This window comes from Eucalyptus grandis, chromosome 11 (assembly GCF_016545825.1).
Source record: "Eucalyptus grandis isolate ANBG69807.140 chromosome 11, ASM1654582v1, whole genome shotgun sequence".
In the NCBI taxonomy this organism is placed as follows: Eukaryota; Viridiplantae; Streptophyta; class Magnoliopsida; order Myrtales; family Myrtaceae; genus Eucalyptus; species Eucalyptus grandis.
In genome coordinates, this window is record NC_052622.1 from 12,819,277 (window position 1) to 12,840,197 (window position 20,921).

The window sequence follows — 20,921 nt, forward strand, 5'->3', positions numbered from 1 at the left end:
ATCAGGTCAAATATGGATCATTAGATTTGCATTGTATAAAAATTGGTTTATTTGGATCGGACTATTTTCGACCCAACCCGACCCGACTCAATTGTTTGACAGGTAGGAATTCTATATCAGTTCATCCTCTTTAACGATCTCCACAAGATATACATAATCAGTCATAGAGCCCAATTGGCTGGCCGGACTCTGCCCTCTATGTATGTCTCCTTCAAGCCTCAACCGAAGAGGCCTACTCTGCAGCTAAAAGCTTAAATTTTGGTTATCTAAATCAAGAAAATGGTAACGTGCGGGACAAAGGTCCAGACAGCCAATACACATGCTGGGAGAAAGAAGGGCATTGGAGGTAATTGTGGCGACAGGTGAGCATATTCAACCAACCCCAACGAAGAAGTCATCCTGAAAGTGAACCATCCTTCATCTTCCTTCCTAACACCCTGCTAACCTCAGACGTTCTCCCCAACTTCGCGGAGATTAAGACTCCAATACCACCCCCAGAAGGAACATGCTGTCGTGAGCTCCGCTAGAGAAGGGTGAAGACGATTTTGCTGCGGGATCTATGGCCAAGGTCGGGAGGCTGTTTGGCCTCGTGCTGAGGCTCCTCGCCTTAGGGGCGACCATGTCGGCAGCCATCGTGATGGGGACGAGCCACGAGAGGGCCAGCGTCTTTGCCATATCTTTCGAAGCCAAGTACAGCGACATTCCATCCTTCAAGTGAGTCACTTCGTCGAATCGTGCATGGTTCATTCCCTTTCCAATTTCTTTGTGCTTTCCTTCTCAAGTTGCCGTCACGAGAAGCTTTTGATGTAGGTACTTTATGATTGCCAATGCCGTCGTTAGCGTCTACAGCTTTCTGGTCATCTTTCTTCCAGCAGAGACCTTGCTTTGGAGACTAGTTGCTGCATTTGATATGGTAAGCTCGAAAACCTCAGCAAAATTAAAACGACGATGGTTTAGTGTTTTTGGCTATGCACACGGCCCATGGCCAGGGCCGAGGCCGTCCATTTAGCAGGTCCAGAAAGGGGTATTGCAATCCCTGTACTCATCGGTTAATCTACGTCTCTTTTCTCCGAAAGCTAGTAAAACTCTTTCATTGCTCAATCAATCTGCAGGATGCTTACTCTGCTGCAGTCTTCTCACTTCTTTTTAACTTACCTTTCTTCTCGTACTTTGAACCAGGTTGTCACCCTGCTACTGACTTCAAGCGTATCTGCAGCGCTGGCGGTTGCTCAAGTGGGTAAGGATGGAAATGTTCGCGCAGGATGGCTACCGATTTGCGGCCAAGTCCCCAAGTACTGCAACCACGTGAGCGGAGCTCTAGGTGCCGGTTTTGCTGGGCTCATATTGTATGTGATGATTCTCCTTCATTCCGTACACACTGTCCTGTATCCTCTCCTAGATTGAGGGATTTTACCCCCAGCAGAACTGTGTATTTGAAGCTACAAGAATTTTTGCTTGGCCTTCAGTTTCCCAGCATCCTTTCCCGGCAATCTAGATCGCTAGAATTAAAAAAGGATCCCTATCAAGGATCAACCAGTGTGTTACATGTATCTGCTTTAGTGTACTTATTCTTATTTGAACGAATATGTCCTTCACTTCCATTATTTTTCTTCTCCTCACGTGCGAATTCACTGTTATGTTTGCTCTCCCTAAATTAAAAAATCCTTCAACTTATCTTAAGTTTATTGAGAGTAGACCACCAATCAATCATTGACTCTGATATCATTTGATGGAAGCGCAACTTTATCTAAACTGATTAAGAACCCACCTTTATTCAAAAACCTAAGTTGATAATAAATAATAATTACTTGATATCACATCAATTCTTTAATGCAAGACTTTTTAACACAACTCGCGTGTACATCTCAATAAACATAAGCTACTTATGCTTATCTAGAAATAGAAATAGCCAGCACAAATTATGGGCACTGAAAACTCCTAATCGCAAAGATGTAAACAATTACTGAAGTAGAAGAAAATATAAATATCCCGGTCAGCTCTCGACTTCTCTGTGTGAGGAGGAAATAGGCGGGGACAGGTAATCATGAGAAACGTGATTACTGTTGCTTTGTCGATTTTTTGTGGCTTGCATTTCCAGTAGGATCTTCTTAATATCAGGAATGTTGTCGAAGAAAAAGGACGGCAAAGGGCCATTGACTCCTTGATGCTGAAGCTTATTACTGAGCCGCAGCGGCTTCCACCAGAAGAGATTGTAGAGGTACAAGAACAGGCAATTGAAGCCCACAAGAGAGAGAGAGAGAGGACTCCTCAAGTTATAGCCATTGATGTCTAAACTGCTGATCCCCATAGCTCTCTTGTTTCTTCTCTAATAAATTAAAATGGGAAGGACAGGTTCTTTTTCTACGGCTATAACAATTGCAAGATGCAAATGGCAAACGAAACTAGACAGTAACAATTCATCTGCTGATGGAAAAAGTACTGATAATGGTTGGTTTCTTTGTATAAGCAACGCAAGAAACCAAAAGAAAAACCAGTTGCCCACGGTTTCCAATTGGACTGGAATTGCACATTTGTTTATTGAGCCTCTTTTAACTTATCTACGTAGTTGGTATCAATTATTGGTACATTTTAAATAGATTATTCACCGGGGGATCAAAATATATATAGAATTTGTCCCAGAAGGATAATCAAAAATGACGGCTGCAGCAGCGGATTAATGGAGCTAAAATGAAACTAGCACTGCTTGGGAAAATCACACCCAAGGGCTGCTTCTTTTTGAAGTACAACAGCATTCCAAGTGCAGAAGCACACAAATAGAGTTCAGATATGACAGCAGCATCAAGAACTCGAATATGATGAAGAATTATTTCATTAAAACACTGGAAATCTTCAATGACAAATTACAGAAAGTGACTAGGCCTGCAAGAATTTAACTAACCGCCAGACCGAGGGCTCAACTACCTAGTGAACTGTTGATTGTCGAGTGATCAAATTTAGAATCGGAAGCATCTCCATAGCAGATTAAAATCAAAAATCATTAAAGTAATCACCATTCACAATTCTTAAAGAGAAGCAGAGAGGATAAGGTTTCCTATTCAGAGAAGAGAACTATACACCACCTCGATTTCAGGTGATCTCAGCTAGAGTTTGTACATAGCTTTTTCCATTACATTCATAATGAACAGAAGCAAGGCGTGCAGAGTTCAAGGTAATAGGATGCCTAAAGTTCCTAGTTAAGAAATGTCCAACATAAGTGAGTCATGAACATATGCAGTACTAAATTAACTTGCTTTAAACACAAACTTCCTTCATTGTGAGAATTACCGAATGCATTCAACGAACAGCTGCCAATCAAATTTATTGATATGCCCTGTAAGCCAAGAGCACACTAAGCTTAGCTTTTACACAGAATTAAGCCCTACTGACCACCCACAAGAGGACATGATGCTACAATTATATTGACTATGCTTTTTCGTGGTACAGCTTCCAATGCAACAGACCAAACACTCAAAACACAAGATGGACAATTTCATATCTTCTCCATCTTCAGTTGGACCCCGTGTTCAGGCTTAAAAAACAGCTTATAACTCAGCAAGTGTATGTATTCCGAGGATAAAGAGAAAGTGAACTTAGATAGAAGAAGAGACAGAACTATCTTCAGTTCTTCATCGCTAAGTTCTAGCCAACACAATTCTGTATCCCTGTCCCAAAAGGCATGAACAGATTCGGAAGCTTGCATGCTGAAGAAATGCCATTTGCAAACCTTTCTGGATGGAACTCGTGGGCATTGTTGCCCCAGTTGGCCGGATCCTAATGCAACAGCGAGATTGGGATCCAGATGTTGACACCTTTCGGAATTGCAAACTCCCCAAACTTCATTTCCTCTGACGTTTCTCTTGTCAAGAACGGTCCAGGAGAATATAGGCGCAATATTTCGTAATTCACCATATTTAACTGCACATCCAGAGAAAACAGCTGATTGGCAAACAGTCCTTTAATTATATTATTTCTAAGCCTAAGGGCAACATACGAAGGGTCTGCTCGCATGAACATGTGAGAATAAATAAATAATAATAATTGATTGATAGGTTAAGCTAGAGAATAATACAGTGAACTACAAAAATTGGGGCTAGGGATCAGGTCCTGCCCTGACCAACCCATGCCTACAATTGCCCAGTGCGTACATCGTTAGATTTGTCGCTCGTGTGCATAATAGGCAAAAAAAGATTTAGAAGTACCAATTTCATTTTGTGCAGCTTATCCATATTCGGGGCTTGATTTCCAAGGATCTCTACCACCTTGGCACGCACGCGCTCCTGCCACTCAGGATGGTGTGCTAAAAGTACTAAAGCAAAGGTAGCGCCACTGGCAGTTGTTTCATGTCCGGCGAAGAATATAGCCTTGCAATCGTCTACAATGGCACTCCATCCAGGGCCAAAATTGTTGACTAAGGCCTGTAAGAAGCTCGGCTTCTCGGCATTGTAATCATCGTCCGTCAGCTTCAGAACAGATTGGTCGACTTCTTTGCCTATCCTCCTAATGTCATGAGCAATCTTTGTAGGAATATGCCTATACCCAAAATTTTGAAGACGTTAAACAGAGGCAAGATTAATATGAAAGTGTCACGGGTCGGTTGTTTCCAATCGATCAATCACCTTAGGATTTGCGATCTCAAGTCAGCCTTACACACATGCACAAACACAAGGATCGTAGACACAAAGGGGCGAGTCTATTTGCTATGAACGAGCTAAACTCAACAAGGGAAGGGACCCCTATTTATACAAGTTCAAGTCTTATCCCAGCCATTGATCATCCGTCCAATCCAATAGTGGAGTTTGAATATATATCATCATGTCAAGTCTGCACATAGCAAGCCACTCAATGGCTCTAGGCCTTGGAAAAACCATGGGCGCTTGTCAAAAGCAAGATTAGGGTCAGCATGACCGCCTGACATGAAGTAGGTGAACCACTGCAGGTTGCACATGGGTTGGCCGAACATTGATCATGGCTCGGTCATTGGTCGTGCATGGGCTTTTGCTCGTATCGCACATGGGCTGATCGTGCACAGTTTGTGGATCATTCATGGATCAATCAGGGCTGTCTGCGGGCAAAGCCCTTGTGCGTGACATGGCCGAATCACAGACGGTCTCGGATCATGCTTGGTCCATGGGCTGTCACAAGCATCCAAGGTTTCTTAAGAATTTATCGGAAGGAACTTTTGCTGCATACGTAACGCGGCATATGATACAGTAGCTGATACGGGGTAAACATGTGGAATCATTTCTGCCTCATTATTATTGTCTGAAAGAACACAAACTTCTCAGTCAGAACTTGCCGTAGAAACTTGAAAGCAAACTTTAACAAACCTGTCGCCCCATTTAGAGTTTTCTAACCCCAGAGAAGGAGGCACCCTCAACTTACCCCGGGAAGACCAACAAAAGCATGCTGCTTGCTTAGCAAATCCTGAAGCACTAACATCTTAGAAAAAATTTCATTGCCAATAAGATGATTGCTCCCAAAGCATGCTTTTGAAATCATTTCGGCAGAAAGGCTTTTTAAATCCTCATCGACCCGTACTGAAGTAACTTCCCCCGCTTCCTCCATTTGAGATTCCCACTTTTCCAAGACAGAGACAGCAGATTCAACCATCATGTCCACCATTCCCTATGCAAAAGAAACGAGTAACATATAGGTTAGCTATACTGTCAGAAATTAACTGCTTCATGTGCAAGCAAAGAGAGCTCAAGCAAGGAAGGTGCCGCTGTGCATTTGATATGACCTGCCTAGCTATGTCATTGAAGAATTCAGGCGCAATGACTTTTCTCTGGAGCGCCCAGGATTTTCCTTTAGAAGTGATGAGACTGTCATAACCGAACAGAATTCCCCTGTTGTTTCTCAGGTACGCAGACCTTCCGAATTCAGCGGACTTGCACTGACAAAACTCCCTCACTAAGAAGCTCTGCCTCTCCGCATTGTAATCATCACTGCCTATCAGCTTCAGGAACTGATCGGTCTACCTCTTTTCGTATCCTCCTAATGTCATGAGCAGTCTTGTAGGAACATGCCTATACCCAAAATTTTGAAGAAGTTAAGAAGCGGCAAAATTAATATGAAAGCCTCCTGTTCAAGCATGATATACACGGTTTAACATCTCTTTTATCAGAAGAAACTTCTCTACACATGTAATACAGCATATGAAACAGTAGCTAACAAAAGGTAAACTAACAAAAGGTAAACAAGTGGAATCATGTCTGCCTCCGTTAAAAACATAAATATAATAATACAAATATTCATCTAATAATATAAGCTTTTAGGACAATTAGTAGGGGTCATGCAAATTTCACATGGTATTGGAACAAGAGCCCAGAGTTCAAATCTTTTCAAATCCCTATTTGTTTCCCAATTACATATTTCCATGCTTAGGCCAAAGTTATCGATCACAATTTGCCCTAGAAAGCAAAGTTTAACAAGACCAATGCCCTGATTAGAGTTTTTTAATGCTGAAGAAGGAGGCACCCTCACCTTACCCCGGGAAGACCAACAAAAGCATGCTGCTTGCTTAGCAAGTCCTGAAGCACTAACGTCTTCAAAAATACTTCGTTGCCAATAACGCACTTTCTCCCAAAACATGCTTTTGAAATCACTTCAGCAGAGAAGCCTTTTAAATCCTCGTCGACCCGTGCTAAAGCAACTCCCCCCGCTTCCTCCATTTGAGATTCCCATTTTTCCAAGACGGATTCAACCATCATGTCAACCATTCCCTACGCAAATCAAAACACATATAGATAGCCTTTCTGCCAAAAATTAACAGCTTCACGTGCAAGAACAGGAAAACCAACAAATGCGTGCTACCTGCTTAGCGAATCAAACAAGTTTCATATAGATAGCTTTTCTGTCAAAAATTAATGCTTCGCTTCCAAGAACAAGTACACTCAAGCAAAAACAATGCCGCTGTTTTGATAGAACCTGCCTATCTAATCCACACCTTTATGTACTCATTGTACAGAATTCGAGCACAATCACATTCCTCTGGAGCCTCCAGTATTTTTTTTTCAAAGTGATGATGCTGTCATATCCCAACAGAATTCCCATTGTCTCTCAGGTAGCGGACCTTCCGAATTCAGTGGACCTGCACTGACAAAAGTCCCTCACTATGTCAAAATCGCATAAGCATACAATCACCATTTTCACCAGTGAGAACACATACACTGGACCTGCAATAACCGTGTCATTCTTGGCAGGCAAAGATGAACATCCTAAGCAACATACACTTATTACACAATAGAAATAGCCGTCACATGTTACAGGCATATCTGGTGAAAACTCATAAAAACAAAGATGTGAACACTGATGGGAGTAGGAGAAAATATGTTTTCCATAGTCAGCTTTCCACTTCTCAATGTGGGGAAATAGGCAGGACATCACGCAAAAAGTGATTGCCAATGCTTTGTTGATTCTTTGTGGCTTGCATTTCCAGTTGAATCTCCATTAATGGGATGCTGCCAAAGAAAAAGGATGGCGCAGGGCCATTGGTTCCCTGATGCTGAAACTTCTTTCTGAGCTGCAGCAGCTTCTAACGGAAGAGATTGTAGAAGGACAAGAAAAAGCAAGTCAAGCCCACAAGAAAGAGAGAAGGACTCCTGAAGGTGGTCATTAATGTCTAAACTGTTGTTCCCGTCGTTCTTTGTTGTTTCTTCCTAAAAATCGAAAGGGGTAGCAAGGACTTTTCTTATTTTCTTTTTCTTTTGGCAGCTCCAAATACCTGTAAGCTGCAAATGGAAAACAACCAAGTGTGCTGTTCCTCAATCGTATATTCCTTACACATTGCACAGCACCAACTCAACTGCTAAAGGACAAACTGATAAAAGTTGGTTTCTTTGCATAAACGACGCAAGAAACCATTAAAAAAGCTAGTCAATTGTGGTTTCTGATTGGACTCGGGGGCAAGAATGACATTTGCATTGCCTTCTTTAACTCATCTACGTAGTTGGTACCTATTATAGGTACATTTTAATAGGATTATTCACTGGCGAGATCAAAATATATGTGGAATTTTTCGCCATAGGATTATTAAGAGGAAGGCTGCGGCATATTGATCAGACCGAATTATAATGAAACTAGCACTGCTTGGGAGAATCACGTCTAAGAGGCTGTTTCTCTTTGAAGTACAACAGCATTCCAAGTTCAGATGTGCATAAATAGAGTTCACATATAACATCAGCATCTAAAACTTATGTTTGACAAAGAATAATCTCGTTAAAGTAGCATACGGAAATCTTCAGTGGCAAATAAGAGAATGCGAGTAGGCCTGCAACCGTTCAACTAACTGCCAGACTAAGGGCTCAACGACCTAGGAGTAGGGAAGTCTTGTGTCAAGTGATCGAAGTTAGAATCTCAATGCATCTGCATAGCATATTAAGGCTTCAAATCATAAGAATATCGACTGCCATCCACAATTCTTCAAGAGAACTGGACAGTATAAGGTTTTCCATTCAGAGAAAGAGAACTATATGCCGCCTCGATTCCAGGTGATCTCGGATAGGTTTTGTACGTGGTTTTGTCCATTACATTTATAATGAACCGAATCAAGACATGCAGAGTTCAAGGGAAAGCCAAAAGTTCTTTGTTAAAATATGTCCAACATAAGTGAGTCGAGAAGATTTGCAGTACTAATTAATTTGCATCGAACAAGAACTTCATTCTTTACGAAACTCTTTCTATGAGTATTATCGAATGCATTCAAAGTATAGCCGGCCATCAAATTTATTGATATCCCCCGTAAGCCAACAGCTTTTTAGTTACTAAGCTTAGCTTTTACACACAAGTAAGCCCTACTGACCAACCACAGGAGGACGTGAAGCTACAGTTTTTTTTACTATGCTTTTCCGTGGTACAGCTTCCAACGCAACAGACCAAACATTCAAACACAAGATGGACAATTTCAGATCTTCTCCATCTTCAGTTGTACCCCGTGTTCAGGCTTAAAAAACAGCTTATAAGTCAGCAAGTGTTTGTACTCCGGGGATAAAGAGAAAGTGAATTTAGACAGCAAAAGAGACAGCATTATCTTTAGTTCTGTCATCGCAAAGTTCTGGCCAACACAAGTTCGTATCCCTGTCCCAAAAGGCATGAACAGATTCGGAAGCTTGCATGCTGAAGAAATTCCATTTGCAAACCTTTCTGGATGGAACTCGTGGGCATTGTCGCCCCAGTTGGCCGGATCCTGATGCAACAGCGAGATTGGGATCCAGATGTTGACACCTTTCGGAATCGCAAACTCCCCAAACTTCATTGCCTCAGACGTTTCTCTTGTCAAGAATGGTCCAGGAGAATATAGGCGCAGTGTTTCATAAATCACCATATTTAACTGCACATAGAGAGAAAACAAATGATTGTCAAGCAATCCTATAATTAGATTAGTTCTAAGCCTAAGCGCAACATTTGATGGGCCTGCTCAAACGTATGTGCAAGAATAAACAAAAGAAAAAATTGGTAATTAAGCTAGAGAATAAGACAGTGAACCACAAAAACTGGGGCTAGGGTTCAGGTCCTACCCTGATGACCCACGTCTACAATTGCCCAGTGGGCATATACTTAGATTTGTGAATCCTCTGCATTATAAGCAGAAAAAAGTCAGAAGTACCAATTTCATTTTGTGCAGCTTATCCATATTCGGGGCTTGATTTCCAAGGATCTCTACCACCTCAGCACGCACTCGCTCCTGCCACTCAGGATGGTGTGCTAAAAGTACTAAAGCAAACATAGCGCCACTGGCAGTTGTTTCATGTCCACCGAAGAACATACCCTTGCAATTGTCTACGATGACACTTGATCCACGGCCAAAATTGTTGACTAAGGCCTGTAAGAAGCTCGGCTTCTCGGCATTGTCATCATCATCCATCAGCTTCAGAACACATTGGTCGATTTCTTTTCCTACCCTCCTAATGTCACGAGCAGTCTTTGTAGGAATATGCCTATACCCAAAATTTTGAAAACGTTAAAAAGCGGCATGATTAATATGAAATAATTTTGTCCGAGAAGCATGATTTGCGAGGTTTTAAGGTTTCTTGAGAATTTATCAGAATACATATGTAACAAGGCATATGAAACAGTAGATGACAAAAGTTAAACACGTGGAATCATGTCTGCCTCATTATTATTGTCTGAATGATTGCATAAACTTCTCAGTCAGAACTTGCTATAGAAACTTGAAAGCAAACTTCAACAAACGTGTTGCCCCAATTAGAGTATTTTAACACTGAAGAAGGAGGTGCCCTCACCTTACCCTGGGAAGACCAACAAAAGCATGCTGCTTGCTTAGCAAATCTTGAAGCACTAACATCTTAGAAAATATTTCATTGCCAATAAGATAATTGCTCCCAAAGCATGCTTTTGAAATCATTTCAGCAGATAGGCTTTTTAAATCCTCGTCGACCCGCACTGAAGCAACTCCCCCGGCTTCCTCCATTTGAGATTCCCACTTTTCCAAGACAGAGATGGCAGATTCAACCATCATGTCCACCATCCCCTATGCAAAAAAGAAAAAAGAAAAAAGGGAGAGAGTAACATATCGCTTAGCTAATCTGTCAAAAATTAACTGCTTCACGTGCAAATAAAGACAGCTCAAGCAAGGATGGTGCTGCTGTATAATTTGATAGAACCTGCCTAGCTAATTCACACCTTGATTTTGTCATTGAAGAATTCAGGCGCAATGACTTTTCTCTGGAGCGCCCAGGATCTTCCTTTCGAAGTGATGATGCTGTCATAACCCAAGAGAATCCCCCTGTTGTCTCTCAGGTATGCAGACCTTCCGAATTCAGCAGACTTGCACTGACAAAACTCCCTCACTACGTCAAAGTTGCATATGCATACAATCACCATGTTCCCCAGGTTGAATGCAAACACGGGACCTGCAATAACCGTAGAGTTCTCAGCAGTTAAAGATGATCGTCCTAAACTACATGTGCTTCTCACACAACATAAATAGCTGGCAAATGTAACAACCATAGCTAGTGAAAACTCCTGGACACGATGATGTGAACAATGATTGAAGTAGAAGAAAAATTGTTTACCATAGTCAGCTCTCCATTTCTCAATGTGGGGAAATAGGTGGGACATGTAATCATGCGAAACACGATTGCCGATGCTTTGTCGATTCTTCGCTGCTTGCATTTCCAGTTGAATCTTCTTAATGTCCAAGATGTTGCCGACGAAAAAGGATGGCGCAGGGCCATTGATTCCCTGATGCTGAAGCTTCTTTCGGAGCCAAAGCGGCTTCCACCAGAAGAGATTGTAGAGGTACAAGAAAAAGCAAGTGAAGCCCACAAGAAAGAGAGAGAGGGAGACTCCTAAAGTAGTAGTCATTGACGTCTAGACTGCTGTTCCCGTAGCTCCTTCTTCGTTCTTCTTAAATGAATCAAAAGGGGTAGTACAGGCTTTTTCTCTTTCTTTTTTTAACAGCTCCAAAATATTGTAAGCTGCAAATGAAAACGAACAAGTGTGCTGCTCCTCACTCGCATATTCCTTACTGATTGCACGGCCCCAATTCAACTGCTAAAGGACAAACCGTAGAGTAGGCTTCTTTGTATAAACAATGCAAGAAACAAGAAGAAAAGCTAGTCAACTGTTGTTTCAGATTAGAATCTGAAAATGACTCTGCTTCGCACATTTGTTCGTCGTGCCTCTTTTAACTTATCTGCATAGTTGGTACCTATTATCGATACATTTTAAAAGGATTATTCACTGGAGGGATCAAAATTTATATAAAAATTTGTCCCTAAAGGATAATCAAAAGGACAGCTGCAACGGATTGATCGGATCAAGCTAAAAAGGAACTAGCACTGCTTGGGAGAATCACATCCAAGAGGCTGTTTCTTTTTGAAGTTCAACAGAGTTCCAATTTCAGACGTACATAAATAGAGTATAATAGACATTATAGCAGTATCTAGGGCCGAAGAATTATGAATTATCTCGTTAAAGCAGCATACGGAAAACTTCAGTGACAAATTACAGAACGTCACTAGTCCTGCAAGAATTCAATTAACCACCCAAACCAAGGGCTCACCGACCTATAGACATGTGAGTGTCGATTAATCAAAGTTAAAATCCAGATGCATCTCCATGGCAAAATAAAGGCTTATAACTATTTGAATAATGACTACCATCCGCAATTCTTAAAGACAACTGGACAGGATAAGGTATCTCATCCAGAGAAAGAGAACTACACACCACACCACCTCGATTGTATTGTCCGAGTAGAAGCATATAGCCAAGGATAGGTACACAGGGTACCAGTGCGCCTACTCAATACAATGCTAAAAATACTCTTTATAACAACTGCACAACAAGTACAGGCAACGACGAACACAGAAATATATGGTAGTAGCCTCAGCATGTGTCATATCCAGTTTTTCAATTTCCAATGTTCATGAAAAGAGAACCCACATTGAAGTTCAGAAAAGAGATCAGACATGTACAACAATTTTGGCATCCCTCATCTCAAAACAATCGAGGAAACCTTGCTCGCAATTCTGGACTTCTTTATTTAAACGGGATGCAAAGCATAGACCGTCTATCACACTGATTTTTAAGCCAGTGATTGAAACTAGAGATTTTTAAGCAGACCATCCCCTCTGTGAATTTCCAGAAGGATGCACATTCAATCTGTCAAGGACCGCATTAAAATCCACAGGCTGCCCGCTCTCCTCCAACCTCTGAATGACACTCGCCACATGATCACCCCTAAAACCCATGTTCACCAGTTTCTCAATCAACTCACCGTAGGGATGGTTCCGAACAAACTGTGAGTGACTAGGGTTCCGACCCACCAAATTACCACCTGGGGCTGGATGGGGATTCTGAACAGGTAGATTGGTTGGAGGGTATGCACCCTGAGGGAAGTGCATTTGCTGAGGTTGATGATGTGCCCTTGCCATATCTCCTTCATACATCATATATCCACTAGTCGGAGGTGCCATACTTTGGGGCCCAGCAGCTTGGTAAGTTTCACTAGGATGTGCTCCAAAAGTGCCCTTGGGAGGGGGAAGTGGAGGCTGTTGTTGACCCATCCGACCTGGTCCGCCATATTCATAAGATACTGTATCAACACGGCTAGATACAGCTGGCGGAACTCCAGAATAAGACAACTGCATTGCCATGCTATTTGGGAGCGTCTCTGGAGGAGGGTTGGAGGGTTGACTCGGTGGGTAGGGAGAATAAACAGCTGGTGAGGGGGCTCTGATCTGCGGTTGCAGAGACGACTGTTGTGGTGGTTGTACTTGCTGAGGTAGTTGCTGAGGCCATTGCTGCTGATACTGTGGGAATGAATGCGTCGGTGGTGGTGCAGGTGTCTGATTCGCCTGAGGCTGCATGGATTGAGGGGCCACTTGAAGCTGAGACATCCTGACATGAGGATCTGAAGCCACGTATTGACTCTGAGGTAGCTGGGCAGGTACCGATGTATTTGGAATCTGGCCAGGTTGCAGATAATAGGCTTGCTGTTGGGAAACATTCTGTGCAGGGGCTTGTGATGGAGGGGCAGCCGGTGGTTGTGGCGGAGACACTTGATGTGGAAGAGCCAGAGCTAGCTGCTGGTCGGATACATCAGATGCATTATCAGACTTCTTGCTGTCAGATTTAGGTGTTGAAGTTTTTTCCTCATTTGATTTGTCATGGCCAGAGGAAGACTCTTTCTGCGCAAGCTGAAGCTTGGCTAGTTCTTTCTGAGTTTCAGCAAGTTCTTGTTTGTCTCGCAAAATCTGTACTGACCTGTGGACCTGCCAAAAGCCGTGGACATTTCAGGTAAGTTAGTTATTTCATAATGTTTACCGTCAAAGGACAATGGATGTGACATCAGAAGCTAAAGCATAGTTAGAAAGAAGCAGACATCTCAATAATCTGCCTTATCACATGCCAACAATTCTTGCATGTATCGCATTTTGGTTGTAACAAAATGGCGGAGCATTTAAGAGCCTTTATTCCACCATAATCAATACAAAGAGACACTCTATCAAAAATTGTTACTGGAACATGCCTAATCATCCAACAAAAAAGAACGGTACTTAAAATCTCATGAACTAATGGAAGCCAAAACATTAGCAGATCTCTTTACAACTTCTCAATGAATGACTACAAACAACCTTCTCAGGTACTAGCCCATGAGATAAAGAATTTTCTGCCAGTGCCCATTCAGGTTGTCAATCAAGCTCAACAAGTGTTAGCTCCTCTTCAAGATGCAATAAAATGACTTCCAGCAAAGACCTCAGTATTGTACATTTGTCTAAATGACACACTAAAACCTGCCAACATTCATCTCAAAATTTTAATTCAAGAGCTTTATCTTCTCACCATACCAACAAGTTTCTACTCCCAGCCACAGAAAGAGGAGATCTTATTACATGAATCATGGCCTAGGTAACTTTCACCGTGATGGCAACTACGCTTGCAAATTAAAAGGAGATAGGAAGGAGTACAAATTTCAACAAAACAGAAGTGCTCAAATGGTGATTGCAAATAAAAATGACAAAGAAGAAGAACCACGTAAGATTTTTTTATTTTTTTATTTTGGGGGTCTATGTAATTATTTAATTATGTGGCAACACCAAAATATGCATCCATGGCTATTGCTGAATTCATGAATGATTGTTTTGCCATGTCACTAAGAACATAAGTAACCACATCCAGTCTCGCAACACCTATCTGCCACATGAACCTGTATTGAGCTAGAGATATGTGAAATTCACCATGTAAAGATACAAGTACTGAGTTACGACAATCATAATCTCTCACAAATGATCACATTATGAACTTAGTAAAATCAAGAGCATACTAGGGGACGAAACTAGATGGATATATACGATGCTTTACAAGTAGTAAACTCACCTCTTGAAGATGTTTGTCAAGAGATTTAAGCTTTGTATCTGCATCCCCATGATCTCGATTCAATTGAGATCGCATCTCTCCAATTGATTTATCCAGATTGTAGCAGTATAATTCCAACTCAGACAGCCGTGAACTTATCCCCTCGAGAAAGCGCATGAGGTTGTCCGTATGTTTTTTCATGCTTTTCTCAACAGAAGCAATTAAATCTTGATTAAAGGAATCCTCTGGCTGGCTATAGGCAGGAGCAGAATAAACCATTGGCCGGACAAGTCTACTTTTGTGGAAGTCCTGTTCAGAGCACTTCATTGGGTTAGATTTTACCATTACCCAGCAAGCTCAAGCCAACACCCACAATACAAGATCATAGCTGATTTTTCGGAGGTCATAATAACCACAGAGTCATATTGATTATACTGAAGCACAGGTAATTCAGCATTTTCAGCAAGATCCTCTAGAACTGCAAAATTTAGCATAAAACATAGCCAGATTCATTCTATGATGCCATTGAAAATTTCGCCAACTCTTGCATGTTTAATACAATTCTAATGAGCTTTCTGTAGCCTTAGGCCTATCACTCTCTCTTTGCACTAATCCTCGAAACCCATCAAGTACAATAATTGTATATAGAACCAGATGCAAATATCATGAAGCCAAGGGCTCAACGGCACACTCTCCAAAAGGTAAGAAGGAACAAGATAGGCATTCAACGACCAGTACCAATTCTTAACATTGAACTCTTCAACTATAAAAATACCAGACTCAAAGCAAAGACCAGACATAACTACCAAAGCAATACTGAAACTGAATTTAATCAGGGAAAGCCACCTCAAGTGGTATTGATTCGACACATCGCCACATTTTTTCCCGGCACCAGTTCGGCAGAAGCTCAAGAACTTTCTCATCAACATTTAGCCACACCTAATTCTATTATTACCAGCATATGAATTGTTGCAAACAAAAGACATTATTTTTAAGACATTGAAGTCAAGCAAAGTGCGTCACCGTTCACATTCAAGAGCACAATATCTTGTTACGCACGATAACATTTCCGACCGCAGAAACCACATCGAGATCGTAAACAAAACCTTCGCGAGCTACAGATGACTACTGCAACTAGATTCAATAACTCCACCCACACGAAAACGAAGAGGAAAGTCATCTAGCAAGAAGAGAAAAACTCTCGCGATGGCAAGCGGAAAAGCCCTAGTTCGGACCACCCACAATCAAACAGCCGATCCTCAACGAACGAATCGCCGAACTCGAAACCCTAACCCAACTCATCCACAGCTCGAGCTCGAATCAACCCCTCGCAAAAACCCCCAACGCCGAAATTTGCAGCAGAACCGAAAAAGGACGAACAGCAGAAAGAGGCGAGGCCGATTGGGGGAAGCAAGAAGCAAACCTTGCCGGGATTGGCGGCGTTGAGGGCGGAATCGGAGTGGCTCCCGTTGGAGGCGTCCTGGCTGTTGCCGTAGTCCTCGTAGGAGCAGAGGATGTCGTCGGACGCGAAATCGAAGCCCTTGGAGCCCGTGCCGGGCCGGCCGGACGAACCGGACGCCATCTCCGGCGGCGATCGAGCCGACGACCGTGGAATCGCGCGCGCGATCGAGGAAGGGGACGGAGGAGGAGGAGGAGTTCGACGGGGAAGAAGATTCGTGCTTGCAGAGGAAGAGAGAGAGAGAGAGAGAGAGAGAGAGATTGGAGGGGTTACTTAGATGGTTCGCGAAATGAATGTGGAGAAACGTTTTGTTTTCGGGGAAACTAGCGCCACGTCATCGTGAATCATGCGTTAAGAAAGAAGAGATAATGATATAAATCATAACAAATTCTGGCCCACTAAGTAACGTGATGACTAAACATCTAATTTTTTTCATTGTGATCTTAACTGATTAAGTTTGGATTACCCCTAAAATATCATTAAACAAATCCAGAATGATAGCCTCATTAAAAATTTTAACATCTCTACATATAAACTTCCAGTTAGTAATTCAGATAATATAATCTATTGACTCTTTATGCATGTACGAGAATATTGAATATCTTTGTTCAAAAGTCCAGCAAAAATTAGAAACTACATTATACATTCACCTAAATTTTAGAAATTATATTAAATAAATTAAAAGTTGAAATATCACATAATATATTTAGTCAAAGTTTAGAGACTACATATATATTTAGTTAAAATTTAGAAATTATATTAAATAAATTAAAAATTGAGATATTGCCTTATGTATTTGGTCAAGGTTGTTGACTATTTCCGTGATTTTTCCTTAAAAGAAATTGTGTGCCCAATGGGCCGGTTTGGTTTTACTTTTGTTGATGGTATTGTGGCGGGGGGGTGATGATGTGACCCGGGAAATGGGACGGGTCAAGGTTCTAGAAAAATTTAGAGCTAAGGATTGGAGCCACCGCCTTTGCTTTTACTACATTTTTAGGACGCTAGATTAGCCTCGTCAATGATTGATTTTGACTTTTAAATTTCTCTTAATTTACGAGGAGGACGCGTGCGCACGAGTCCAAACCCCGAATGATGCCTTGCTCAACTCGCATATCAACCGCAAAGCGAGCAAAAGACGCCACAAGACACGAAATTTGTTCGCAGCTACTGATGTCGAGAACCGAGAGCGATTGGCTTATTGAATTGACTCGAGTCACTCTATTTGATAAAATTTTGATTCTACAAATAATTTTTTTTTCAAAAATAACTCTTTTCTATTTCTATTTTTAAAATGGAAAGAGAAAGAGATTATATTTAGTATAACCTACAAATTTCTTTGTGATGTAAATTTCTTCTAATTTTTGAATAATTTTATTAGAGATTTTTCACTTCTTTTTTTTTTCTTTTTCTTCTTCTTCTTCCTTCTTCTTCATCCTTTAATAGGTCACCACAATAGTGGCAGCCACAACTGGACTATGGCAACAACGACCGACAGCCAACAGCTAGTGGTGAGGCTCTAACAATTGCTTAAAAGAGAAAGAACAAAAGAACAAGAAGAGAAAAAAGAAAATAACTTTTTTTATAAATTACTTGTTTTTACTTCCTATTTTTATTTCAAATGTATTCCATTGTTAATTTTTTATTATGGAAAATAAAAAAAAAATTAAAATACGTTACCAAACAAATTTTTATTCTTTTTCTATTCGAAAAAAAAGTGTTGCCATGCAAATCCTTTATTTCTTGAACTCTTGTTCCAATTCTTGTGCGTCTGGTGTAGCCCATAGGCTACATGCATGAACCACCTTCGCCTACCTGGGTAAAATGGGTAGTCGTAGGGCTATTGTTGCGGCTTTGTTCCTTGACCACTAGTCGGCTTGATAACCAACTCAAGATGTTGAGTAGAAGTATTGTGTTTAGTTTCAAACTGTTTTATTGATTAAAACTGCAAAATCAATGTTATGCAATTGCATGACCAATGGAAAATCTGTTATTAGGATTGATACCATTCAAAATTCCAGGCCAACATCCCATGATGCATTTTTTTCTAAGCTAACTTTCATCTCAAAAATAATTTTAAGTCCACATTCTTGACCCAATCTATTTTCTATTAAAATTCCATCCAACATCCTGTTAAAATACGCACGTCCACACATGCATATTATATCATGTACGGTCATCTATTTTTCTCTCTTCCTTTTCATTTTGTTTGCCGTTTTAACACAAGCGAGAAAATACCGTCACATTGAGGGCAGCAAGAAACTAAACATCCTCAAATGAGTATCAGATGATACTAAGCTCCACCATTGTGTCAGCTCCACCCTTGAAACTCGGCCACCGCCCCCATAGGATTTCATAGTGGAAAAGAAAACAAAAATTTACATAACATGGTCATCTATACATGACAATTGGAAAAACTAGTCCCCAGACTCTTAACATTTCAGAAAAACGATATAAATGATTTCTGAACTTTAGTCTAATATACAATATAGTCCTTACTTTTTTTTTTTATTTTGTTTAATATAATTCATGAACTTTGGTCTAATGTATAATAAAGTCTCTAATTTTTAAATTTATTCAATGCGGTATTTGAGATTTTATTCATTTTCATACAATTTAAAGATTATATTGAATATTTATCGATTATTCAAGGACATCATTGAACATTTATGAATAGTTCGAAAACTATGTTAAATAGGTTAAAAGTTAAAGGATCATATTACACATTAGACCAAAATTTCAAAAATCATATCAAATAAATTAAAAGTTCGAAACCTACTTTCGCAATAGATCAAATTTCAAGGAACGCTGGAGCGAGGCAGGCGCTCCATCGACGCTGTCCGATTCTGATCGATAGCACGTCCTTCCCCTTTCAGCCCAGAACTTCGATGGAATGTAGCACCGAGCCTGCACAGAAATGGAGGAGGTGGGCTGGACTTATAGACATTAGCAAGCCCAATTGACATCGGCGGGTCACATCGAATTCCGGCAATCACGAGCCGGGCCGAGTTCCGGATGGGCTCGGGTCAAGCCTCGGTGGCTCGCTCGCTCGTATCGATTGGGCTTGGTTACAGTGGAGACGTACTGAGTTCTTCTTCGAGCGTCATCAGATCTGGAAAATAAACGTGTTTCCGGCAGAAACAGTAAAATGAAGAAATGGCGGAAAAAGCAAAAGCCCCCAAAGCGCTGCTTCTTTGCCCTTTCTTTAGAAAGATTTGTTGGCCCCTTCCCACCAGTAAGTGCGCCGGAGCGATTATCGAGCGCAACCAAGTTCACCTGAGCCCAGATCAACTGCCCCGTTACATCGGAAGGGCCCCAAGCTAACCTCGCCCCATCCGACGGAAGACATCGACTACACTCCATGTTACCGGGTGGACAGAAGGTTTTTCTTTTGGCCCCATTTGAACTGATCCCGTCGGGGGGCCATGTGCGAGGCCACGTGGTGGCCCGCCCGCATAACTGTGGCTAGGTGGGCCCCGCTGGCTTGCGGGGGAGAGGACAGCGTTTCAGATCTTCTTTTTTATTCATATTCTCGACTGGGACATTCTTGGACTTTGTCACATTAGTCAAACGACCGTTCGACCGATGGGCACTTGTTTCCAGGATAGAGCGAATAGGTCAAATGCGAAATTTCACAATGGACGTCTGAACGACAGAGATTCCTTGCCCCATCTGTTGCCCCGGAATTGGATATTTTTGCTTCTCCACTAAGTTTTTTATTTTTGTTTTTTTGACATCGCGACATTAATTGAATTAAAGGAAAGGGAGCGTTTTTTTTTTTTTTCCACCCCTTCAGTTGGAGTAAGTTTCATGCAATAAAAAAAGAGTGAAGGCTAATCTCATCATGCAATAAACAAAAGATTTATGTGCCAAATGGGGCAGTGAACATCGCACGACGAACAAATAAACCTGGAATAGAAATCGTTTGATAAAATTATTTCATTTTTTATTTTTGAAATAGATTTTTGTTCCAAAAATAGGTTTGGAATAAAAATTAAAAGTAAAAATTTTCTACTTCTCTATTTCTAGAACATAAATGAAAAATAAAAATTATTCTCATCGTTCATCAACTGTCCTCCATCCATCGCGCCGATCGCCATCCGTTAGTTGTCACCGCCACCGGTCGCCGTTCGCCGACCACTTTGCATCATCGGTCCGTCACCGTCCGCAATGAAGAAATTTTGTATCGGTAGCAAACAAATTTCTATTTTTAAAGTAAAAATTTTATATCGTTATCAAACAAAGTATTTTGTTTAGAAAACCCATCTAGAAATAGAAATAAAAAATTTATTTCTCTTCCATAAATCAATTTTCGACAGAATGATTATCATTCACACCCTTAGCATGATTTGATCATGTAGATGTTACCGGGCGGTTCCACTACAAAATTCAAAATCGTTTCCTTTTTTTTTTTTAATACAAGGAATTGACTGCATTTTTTTCTTTAAAGAAGTTGGAATTTTTCGTATTTCGATTGATCTCTTTTATTTTTTAATTTTTTTCAATTGATTGTTCTTAGCGTAGATGGTCAAAATGCCGAGGGGGATTGAATGAGTAAAAGATTGTTTAAACGTTAAGAAATGACAGGCATAGGAATATTAAAAATATAAAGGAAAAAGTTAACTAACTGTGCTAACATCAACAT

At 41.0% G+C, this 20,921-nt stretch overlaps 3 protein-coding genes and 2 long non-coding RNA genes across 5 annotated transcripts; 1 reads left to right on the forward strand and 4 right to left on the reverse strand.

Moving 5' to 3' along the window:
- The first annotated feature begins 407 nt into the window (after nucleotides 1–407).
- On the forward strand, nucleotides 408–1,604 carry LOC104424915 (CASP-like protein 1C1). Its single transcript, XM_010037447.3, has 3 exons — nucleotides 408–714; nucleotides 811–913; nucleotides 1,180–1,604. Exons 1-3 carry the CDS (start codon nucleotides 560–562, stop codon nucleotides 1,402–1,404), a joined length of 483 nt encoding a protein of 160 aa, XP_010035749.1. The 5' UTR covers nucleotides 408–559; the 3' UTR covers nucleotides 1,405–1,604.
- Nucleotides 1,605–3,293: 1,689 nt separating this feature from the next.
- LOC120289470 lies at nucleotides 3,294–4,611 on the reverse strand. The gene is made up of 2 exons (XR_005547482.1): nucleotides 4,200–4,611; nucleotides 3,294–3,915 (listed from the first exon to the last, which is right to left on the reverse strand). It is a non-coding gene; the product is annotated as an uncharacterized LOC120289470 (long non-coding RNA).
- A 10-nt stretch (nucleotides 4,612–4,621) lies between these two features.
- On the reverse strand, nucleotides 4,622–6,716 carry LOC108955920. Its single transcript, XR_001982111.2, has 3 exons — nucleotides 6,484–6,716; nucleotides 5,741–6,026; nucleotides 4,622–5,625 (listed from the first exon to the last, which is right to left on the reverse strand). It is a non-coding gene; the product is annotated as an uncharacterized LOC108955920 (long non-coding RNA).
- A 2,096-nt stretch (nucleotides 6,717–8,812) lies between these two features.
- On the reverse strand, nucleotides 8,813–12,125 carry LOC104424916 (cytochrome P450 714C2). Its single transcript, XM_010037449.3, has 5 exons — nucleotides 11,034–12,125; nucleotides 10,642–10,871; nucleotides 10,242–10,489; nucleotides 9,605–9,935; nucleotides 8,813–9,328 (listed from the first exon to the last, which is right to left on the reverse strand). The coding sequence occupies exons 1-5, from the start codon at nucleotides 11,323–11,325 to the stop codon at nucleotides 8,903–8,905; spliced, it is 1,527 nt and encodes a 508-aa protein (XP_010035751.2). The 5' UTR covers nucleotides 11,326–12,125; the 3' UTR covers nucleotides 8,813–8,902.
- A 191-nt stretch (nucleotides 12,126–12,316) lies between these two features.
- On the reverse strand, nucleotides 12,317–16,552 carry LOC104424917 (arginine-glutamic acid dipeptide repeats protein). Its single transcript, XM_010037451.3, has 3 exons — nucleotides 16,244–16,552; nucleotides 14,842–15,129; nucleotides 12,317–13,736 (listed from the first exon to the last, which is right to left on the reverse strand). The coding sequence occupies exons 1-3, from the start codon at nucleotides 16,400–16,402 to the stop codon at nucleotides 12,576–12,578; spliced, it is 1,608 nt and encodes a 535-aa protein (XP_010035753.2). The 5' UTR covers nucleotides 16,403–16,552; the 3' UTR covers nucleotides 12,317–12,575.
- Between the last annotated feature and the right edge of the window lie 4,369 nt (nucleotides 16,553–20,921).